This window comes from Echinops telfairi, unplaced genomic scaffold, assembly GCF_000313985.2.
Source record: "Echinops telfairi isolate 266 unplaced genomic scaffold, ASM31398v2 ScPeMD7_7424;HRSCAF=8462, whole genome shotgun sequence".
NCBI lineage: Eukaryota > Metazoa > Chordata > Mammalia > Afrosoricida > Tenrecidae > Echinops > Echinops telfairi.
This window is the reverse complement of record NW_022111324.1, coordinates 51,216,254-51,225,647: the sequence shown is the minus strand read 5'-3', so window position 1 is coordinate 51,225,647 and position 9,394 is coordinate 51,216,254. Positions and strand designations below refer to the sequence as shown.

The 9,394-nt window shown below is 47.8% G+C and overlaps 1 protein-coding gene and 1 pseudogene across 1 annotated transcript in view; both read left to right on the top strand.

Annotated features, from left to right (window-relative positions):
• Positions 1–5,379, top strand: part of RAB29 (RAB29, member RAS oncogene family) — a 12,033-nt gene extending 6,654 nt beyond the window's left edge. Inside the window, exons 2-5 of the mRNA XM_004699836.2 lie at positions 355–426; positions 1,074–1,255; positions 2,892–3,013; positions 3,312–5,379. Of these exons, the coding sequence (XP_004699893.1) occupies positions 355–426; positions 1,074–1,255; positions 2,892–3,013; positions 3,312–3,426 (491 nt within the window). The 3' untranslated portion in view covers positions 3,427–5,379. The remainder of the gene's footprint in view (positions 1–354; positions 427–1,073; positions 1,256–2,891; positions 3,014–3,311) is intronic.
• Positions 5,380–8,532: 3,153 nt separating this feature from the next.
• Positions 8,533–9,106, top strand: LOC101644859 (annotated as a pseudogene).
• Positions 9,107–9,394: the final 288 nt, after the last annotated feature.

Sequence of the window (9,394 nt, the reverse complement as noted above, 5' to 3'; positions counted from 1 at the left end):
GTTCCTGAGGCTGTCAGTCTTCACAGCCTTCCTCTCGCTCCCGTAGGAGAATAAAGGGGCCAGGCAATGCAATGGAAGTGGAGTAAGGAACAGAAATCATGAGCCTGTACCTGTATTGTAAACAGTCACCACTGTCAGTGAAGCGCCTGCCCAGAAACACTCGAGCAGGTGCCTCGACGGCTGTGTGCATCTTGACTGAAGGCACAATGGTTATTTGAAGCACCCCAAATAAAGAGAGGCTTGTGGTGGGGTGGGAGCTGTGTGTTCGTGGAGCCGTTCGCAGGACTCACATCCTCGGGCGGGATTTTTCTGAGAGTGTCTCTTGTTAACGTGTCTCACACATGCTGTTTTCAGTGGACTTTGCTCTGAAAGTGCTCCAGTGGTCCGACTCAGAGGTGGTGCGGCTGCAGCTTTGGGACATTGCAGGTGAGCTGGGCGGGCTGGGGAGAACCCAGGGAGGAGGGCCCAGTTCCACCAGCGAGCTCGCGGGAGGAAGGTGGGGCCACGAAATCTCACGCTGTTCTCTGCAGCGGGAAGGGTTGAGTGGCTATGTCCACTAGACACTGTGCCCTGAAGGGAGGTAGAGCTGCATTGGTGGGGCTGAAGCGGGTGGCAAGGTGGGGGGTTGTCCAGACCATCAGTGGAGGCTTCTGCAGGGGGGCGGGGCGCTTTTTCTGTGTTTTCGGCTGACCTTGATGACGAACAGCTCCCTGGAAAGTAGAGATGATGATAATAATCATCACTAACACTCAGTGCCACACACTCCATGCTTGTAAGCGTGTTAGCCGCACCGACTCGTGGGTCTTCTCCGTAACCCCATGGAGAAGCTGCTGTTTTGTGCCCTGCTTTTAGGTGGGAAATCTAAAGTACTAAGAGAGCACTTAACTTGCCTAAACCACGTCAATGGGAAGTGGTAGAGCGGGGATTTGTACTTGAACCACCTGGGTGTCAAATCATGACCACAATACACAGTGCCCTTTTCTCTCACAGCAAAGGTAGAGGGGGCAGAGGGGCAGAGAGGACAGAGACTGTTCCTGAGCCCCCTCCTGGAGTCCCCTCTCCTCTCTCCCTAGGACAGGAGCGCTTCACCTCTATGACTCGGCTGTACTACCGGGACGCCTCTGCGTGCGTTATTATGTTTGACGTGACCAATGCCACCACGTTTAGCAACAGCCAGAGGTGGAAGCAGGACCTGGACAGCAAGCTCACGTTGCCCAGTGGAGATCCAGTGCCCTGCCTGCTCTTGGCCAATAAGGTAGGGGGTTAGTCTAGGGCAGGGGTTGGCAAATTGAGACTTGTTCTTTCGGCACGTCCATGTGACTCTGAAGTGAAATTGAAAGTGAACATAAGCTATCATGGTTTCATTTAGGACACTTCTAAAGGACATTATTCAGATAACAGTGCTTTCATTTATTTGGAAAAGGGTATTTATGACTCTTGAATAATTTTTAAATTGTTATGAGAGACAAGACTGGCTCTTCTGTCTCAAAAGCTTGCCAATCCCTGGTCTAGGGAAATGGCCCTTGGCCTCCGTCTATGGTTGGAGAATACCTGTGGGTCAGAGAATGTGGTCTAAAATGTTCTCTGGTGGAACTACCCCCCAAGAAAGAAGAGCCAGGAGCAGGGGCTTCCTTGTGGCCTAGGGTCCCCTGCTCTGGGAAGCCTCTAGAGCAGTGGTTCTCAACCCTCCTCATGCCGCGACCCTTTCATACAGCTCCTCCATGTGGTGGTGACCCCCCAACCATAACATTATTTTCATTGCTACTTTCCGGGGCTGTGCGGTTTGACAGACGCAGAGAACCTCGTCTTTCTCCTGCAGAGCAAGGTGGTGGGTTTGAACTGCTGGTCTTATGGTGAAGCTGCCCAGCACATAATCCACGACGCCACCAGGGCTCCTGTGTCAGAGCCGAAATAATAATAATAAAATGCCCCTGGTTCTAGGCATCTTTTTCCCCTTCTCAAATTGGCAGAATCATCTCTCTTTCTCCCCCACCCTTGGGGAGGAATATTGGCTGTAGATTTCATTTTATTTTATTTAACTTTTTCATTTGAACGGGATGATCACCAGGTTTCCATTCAGCAGTGCACGCACGTTCTGGTTCATCTCATCGACTGCAGCCCTCCATGTATCGTCCCTTATCCCACTTCCTGCCTGTGTTCCCGGTTTCCACCCCCCTCCTTCGTTCCTGGCCTTTCTGAGCATTGTCCTGGGGTCTGTGCTGCCCAGTTGATCCCTGGTGGTCGCTTATTTAAACATGTGCCTACCTCTCTCGTGTCCTCGTCCTCCTCAGAGACGTGTGTATTGTTTGTTTACCAGGGGGCACAGGGGTGAAGATCTGAGGGTCACTAAGGACCATCACCCAATTCCCTGCCATTGATGCCATTCCAGCTCCTAACAACCCTGCCAGAGAGAGAAGAACTGCCTGTGGGTTTCTGAGACCGTCCCACTTAGCAGACCTTTGCTCGGTAGCCCCCCCATCACCACTGCAGGATTCCGTGACTACGAGCCACAATCTCTAGCTTTTAGATGCCAGTGTTCTTAACCCTGGGTAGCAGAATGTTTTAAATTCACAAGTATTTGAGCAGTACCAGAAGCCCTGGCGGCATCGTGGTTATGCGTTAGGCTGCGATCCGAAAGGTCAGCAGTTCTAAACCACCAGTCGCCCTGCGTGAGAAAGGCAGGGCTTTCTACTCCCATAAACAGTTATAGTCTCGGCAACTCCTGGGGCAGTTCTGCCTGCCCTATAGGGTCACTGGGAGTCGGCACTGACTGGATGGCGGTGAGGTTTTTGAGTGAGCGTGCTTGGTGGCAGAATGCTTTAGATTCTCAACTATTTGAGCAGTGTTCCTATCCCCAAGACGTACATGATGTCTCGTATTCTCTTTGCCAGTGTGATCTGTCCCCTTGGGCAGTGAGCCGGGACCAGATTGACCGGTTCAGTAAAGAAAATGGTTTCATGGGTTGGACAGAAACCTCGGTCAAGGAGAACAAGAATATTAACGAGGCCATGAGGTGAGTAAGCCCCTGCTGTGTGGGGGAATAGGCTTGTCGATTCCCTTCACCCCGCACCAACCCACTGCTTCCTCATGGGTGTTCTTTTCGTGTTTCCACGTGAACACGAACAGAGGGGGCATCGAATGCTCGTTTCTGAAGGTCAGGCGTGGGTGGGTCTTCTCTCCAGAGATGAGTGGGGTCTGGGGGCCTTTTGAACTTTGTGGTTTTTTTCTGGATTCTGTCAGTTGCTCAAACAAGCAATGCCTGGTACTTCCCTCTCTAACGGTCCTCGGCTTATTTTCTGTTTGTTTTGTAGAGTCCTCGTTGAAAAAATGATGAGCCATTCCAGAGAAGATGCCCTGTCCTTGTCCGCCCAAGGGGACTACATCAATCTACAAACCGAGCCCTCCTCCAGCTGGACGTGCTGCTAGAAGCGTTTGGCTAATTTCCATCCCAGTTTGAGGAAGTCTTCCAACCCTTCCCTTGGATGCCCACCCAGCAGTTTTATTGGGTACACTCAAAGGTGCCTGGAAACCGCCAGTCGGCTTGTAGCCAGCTGTCCAGTAAGGAGATCTGGCATTCTCTTTAAAACGATGCCTAGGACCCACGTGGACCTCTGCGTCTCCCAGGAATGACCTCGGCCCTGCAGCTGGCTCACCTGGCTACTTGAGTGCCTTCCGATCCAGGAGGAACATCTCGTCTCCAAGTCGCATTTTATGGGAAGAGTTAGAAACCAGCGTCTAGTGCACAGATCATAATTCTCGGCTGCTTTTGACCTGCTTTTTTCCATGTGGTGGATGTTTACACCATGACTTCTGGGAAAGATCAAGTGTCGTGTCCCAAATTCTAGGTCATTGATTTCAGGATTTTTTTTTTAATCTTAGATTTTGAATGTAAACATCGGATTCCAGGATGCAGAGGGAAGGCGTTGGGCCTCTGTGGGTTTCGGAGTCCTGGCCATGGTCCAGAAGTCTTTGTATTGTCTGAAGCATCTAACGTCATAATTAGCTTCCTCTTGTCTTAGCTTCAAGACGAGTCCAGCTTGTAAACCACTCATGTGTGGTGGGAACATCTGTTTCCACAAAGGATCCAGTCCCAGCTGGGGACATGGAGCAGGGTTTCCAGGGGTTCTGGGCTGACGTGCACAGGGAAGTGCATGGGACATCCCTTGGCAGCGGTGCGCGGAGATAGATAGATACATGTGTTCCTGGCAGCAGGGCGCATCCGGAGCGGGGAGAGCGAATGGAACTGAGCTGAATCCTTGCTGACAAACACGTTGGTTGACTAGCACTTAACAGCCATCAAAACTCTGGGGGTGGATAGATAGAAAATCATTAGGTAATTCAAGTGCTCAATCGGACAGGGTTTTTAGTATCAAATCACTTCCACACTATTTAGTCTGTGAAAGGTCCCATTTTATAACAACCTCAAAGTTCTGAATATCCTTCGGGAACTCGGAGACCAGAGATGCTTTGAGCAGTGTCCTGAAACGGTACTGCCCGCGCTGGCTCATCAGCATCACCGGGGATGCTTCCAAAAGAAATGAATCAAAGAACAGTTTTTTTATAAAAAGATTTTAAGATTCCTGGATCTCAACCTCAAACCCAGGATATTTCGTCTTGTTTGTTCTGTTTTTTCGGGCTTCCAAAGGGACTTTGGCGAGCCTGCGTTGGATACCGTTCCGGGGAACTTAATAAAGATGCAGAGGCCCCGGCCTTTATGGCTGAAATGAGCCAGGCCCTCTGTGTCTGTGTTTGTTCTCCAGGGACTTCTAATGCACACCAGACTGTGAGAAGCACTGAGACAGACAGACAGAAGAATGGGGATCGAGTTTTCAGTGTTGTTGAGCTTTTTAGGGGGAAAAAAAAAAATCACCAATTGTTATTACTTTTGCACAGCCTTCTGAGACCTGAAAGTTCTCTTTTACAGTGCTGTTTTCTGGTAGGATTTTTTTTGGTTTGTTTTTTGTCTTTTTAAAGTTGTATTTTGATTGTGGTGGCTCTAAAGACAACAGGAACAAATTCCCTGTATGTGGGAGAAAAATTTTTATCCACTGGCTTGAAGCCCTTTAAAGTCACAAATAAATGGGAAATTCCTCATGTGTTCATGGTAGTGATGGATCCTAATGTTAGTGTGTTAAAGTGTTATTTTATATGGATAGTTTGAGCGTATTGGGGAAATGGAGCTGGAAAAAAATACCTTCTCTAAAAATGAAGTATTCGTCTGTTAATCTGTTAATTTATGAGTACCAAATGCTTAGTCTTGAAACCAGTCCTTGATGTTATATCCCCCCCAAAGTTGATGTAATTCAGTACTTGATGTACTATCTCAAATTGCTTGGGAATATGACCATTTCAATAAATTGACTCTGCTTTCTGTTCCCACTTGCTGACTCATGATTCACCTGACTGCCAGCTGCTCCACAGGTCAAAGATGAGGCTTTCTACTCCTGTAGAGAGTTACAATCTGAGAACCCCACGGGGGCAGGTCTACCCTGTCCAGATAGGGTTGCTCTGGGTTAGAAAACTCAGTGACAGTGAGCTGAGGGGCTTGAGGACATGTCAAAGAGGGGGTCATACCTCCCCTCCCTGAGCTATACAAGGAGGGCGGGGAATCCAACTCCTCACCAGCCCAAGGCCTAGTTCTAGGAGATAGAAGTCAGACATGCCTCCACCTACCTTCCTTTTGTACCCTATTCTCACACCAACTGCCCCTTCTTGACAGTCTTCTTCAATGATGAGCTTATTTGGGAAGTTAACAGGTTACAAGTCAGCATCAGAAATCTTAAAGGTACAGTTCTTTTGCCTACAGTGCCTCTTCTTAGGACGCCCACAGACACGTCTTTCTCTGAACCTTCAACCCTTGGACACTGCAATGATGTAAAGCTCCTTTAGTACTGATACATTTCCACACAGTACCCCTCTCTGTAAGCCAGCCGACTGCTGAGGGGGCTCACCTTTACTCATTCAGTGAGCCAGGAAGCCTGTCACGCTGTCTGCTCTCTGCTGCTACGGCTTCTATGCACAAGGATTTTGGATGCACTCTGCTCATTCCTCTTTGGCTAGCCCTGGACTTCTCTCTTCCTGATGCTAAAATGGCTCACTTGCTATCCAGTGGAATGACAAAATGGACCAGTCCTCTCGGAGTAGTTCCACACTCGCTATTTGCTTGCTCCTACTGAGTCATTAGTTTCCGTGGGAGTTACAGACTATGGGCACAAGAGCCAGACCGAGTAATATCACTTCACTGCACCCCTTCTGAATTTCCTCTCCTAATTGGTGAGCATTATTAATGGAAGAAGGAATTTATTTATTTATTTTAATAATTCAATCATTTTATTGGGAGCTTGTACAACTCATCACAACCCACACATCCATCCATTGTGTGAAGCACTTTTGTACATTTGTTTCCCTCATCATTCTCAAAACATTTGCTTTCTACTTGAGCCCTTGGTATCAGCTCCTCAATTTTTCCCTCCCTCCCGCTCCCCCTCCCCCTTGAGCCCTTGATAATTTATAAATTATTATTATTTTGCCATATCTTAAACCGTCCAACGTCTCCCTTCACCCACTTCTCCACTGTCCATCCTTCAGGAAGGAGGTTAGATGTAGATCCTTGTAATCTGTTCCCCCTTCCTCCCTCACCTGCCCTCCACCCTCCCAGTATCGCCACTCTCACCACTGGCCCTGAGGGGTTCATCTGTCCTGGATTCCCTGTGTTTCCAGTTCCTTTCTGTACCAGTGTACATCCTCCAATCCAGCCGGATTTGTAAGTTAAAATTGGGATCATTGATAGTTGGGGGGAGGAAGCATTAAAGAACTAGAGGAAAGTTGTATGTTTCATCGTTGCTACACTGCACCCTGACTGGCTCGTCTCCTCCTTGCAACCCCCTGCAATCTGCAAGGGGATGTCCAGTTGCCCACACATGGGCCCTGGGTCCCCACTCTGCACTCCCCCTCATTCACAACGATATGATTTTTTTGGTCTTTGATGCCTGACACCTGATCCCTTCGATGCCTCGTGATCTCACAGGCTGGTGTGCTTCTTCCATGTGGGCTTTGTTGTTTCTCAGTTAGATGGCCGCTTGTTTATCTTCAAGCCTATAGGACCGCAGACTATATCTTTTGATAGCTGGGCACCATCAGCTTTGGAAGAAGGAATTTAAATATAACTTAATTCCTGTCCATTTCCCTCCTTTTAAAAAAAGGAGAAAGCAATTAAGTTATGGAAGGGAGGGACCCTTTATATGATTAGAACTGTGATTATACTAAAATCTACATACTACGTAATATACACTCTACCGCACATATACTACATAATATATGTAATATATACTATCAAAAAAACGCTGCCATCAAGCCAATGCTGACTCCTAGTGACACTCCCTGTGGGTTGCCAAGGCTGTAATTGCTGATGAGAGTAGAAAATCCAGTTTTCCTACCGAGGAGTTGCTGGTGGTTTGAAACTTCCGGTCATGCGGATCGCAGCCCAGTGGGATACTATTATTATATGCGTGTGTGTGTGTGTGTGTGTGTGTGTGTGTATCTATATTGACAAAACATTGACCAGGCCAACAATTTTAACACGGATGATTCCGTGACACCATGTGGTGAGACATGAAAGACCACTAACACTAGCCTTCTGAAGTACCCCACGACTGTTAACAGAAGCAGAGTCATTCGTAGGCAATGGCTCCCTCTTCTCCCTTTCCTTCCACGCTCCATGACCACTAATAAGCCCCGGTCTGTGTGTGTGCATTGTCCTATTTCATTCAAGCGGGATCACGGAGTACTCGCCTTTTGTGACTGGCTGATTTCACTCAACATAATATTTCCAAGGTTGTTCCATGTTAGAACATGTCAGGACGCCTTTGCTCTTTGTGGGTGAGTAATATTTCACCCCAGAAAAACCTCCGCTGGGCAGAGCTTCCTTCCGGAGGACACATTTTTCCCACCAGGCAAGCACAGAGCAACTCGCTCTGAGTTAGTGCTCCCAGTGGTGTCCCCTGGGAAGGTTCTCTCTGGTCACAGTGAATTTTTTCCTAAACACAGTTTTGCTCAAACCTTGTATTTTGTGATGGTTGATTTAAGAGAACGGCATGCAGGTATGATATTTTGTTTCCTGCTCAGGAAAAATGCCACAGAAACTGTTGTGATGTTGAATACAGCTTATAAGGACAGCGCTATGAGAAAAACTCAAGTGTGTGAGAGGTTTTCTTGTTTCACAAAAGGTGAAATGTCCATTGATGACGAACCTCATTCTGGACATCAGTCAACTTCTCAAACGGATCTAAATGTTGGCTCATAGTGCATTTGGAGTTTGTTCTATCAGGTCAGACAGTTAATCAAGCTTTCTGTTTAGAAGTTCTGAAATAATTGCATAACAGTGTGCGACAAAAAAGATTTGTAATTGGGGAGAGCACATGCATCTGGGAGGGGGCAACTGGGGAAGGGATGCCCGCAAGATCTCGAGGCTCAGCTGGTGTGCCAGCCCTACCCTGGCCCCCCTAGTGCCCACCCAGTGGGCCCAGCCCAGCCATGATCAAGACGATCCTCGTCTTCAACAACCAGGGGAAGCCACGGCTCTCCAAGTTCTACCAGCCCGACAGTGAAGATACACAGCAACAAACCATCAGGGAGACCTTCCATGGGGAATCTAAGAATGAAAATATTTGTAATTTCCCAGAAGGAGGGTTGTGAACAGCCGGGTCTGACAGCAAACTGATACAGAGACATGGCACAACTTTCTATTTTGTCTTCCGTGTGGATCCTTCAGAAAGTGAACTTGGCATTTTAGATGTAATTCAAGTCTTCAAGAACCAGGAGACAAGTGTTTTGGAAACGTCTGTGGACTGGATTTAGTGTTCCAGGTAGATAAGGTTCACATTATTCGTGCAGAATGGTGAAGGAGGATGGTGCTGGGGACCACCGCCAATGAGACTGTTACACACACTGATGCACACGACGAACCGCAGAATAGAAGGCTGGCTCAGCAGGAGCTCCAGCCCGAGATGCGTCCGCGATAAAGCTTATGAATCTTTCTGAGGTCCCAAGAAATAGTAACCTTGGTGACATCAGTATCAAGGTGCCAAACCTGCCCTCTTTTAAATGAAAAACATCTAAAAGGCAACTCCCAGGTAAAGTCCAGGCGGGAAGTCATCCAAGTTTACCACGCAGTGCTTACCAAAAATGGGGGAGGAGAGTCTGAACTGTTGCCCTGGGATTTAAGTCAAGGTACTGGATAGAAGGTGTGCAAAATCAGTATATGAAATCCAATGTTGCTCTTCTTGCTCAGTGATTTTAGAGAAATTGAGTAGCTGTGTTGTTGTTGTTGTTGTTGTTGTTGCTTTCCCTTTTCTAAACTGCATTCCTATGCTCACCTAAGACATGCCTCTCTGTA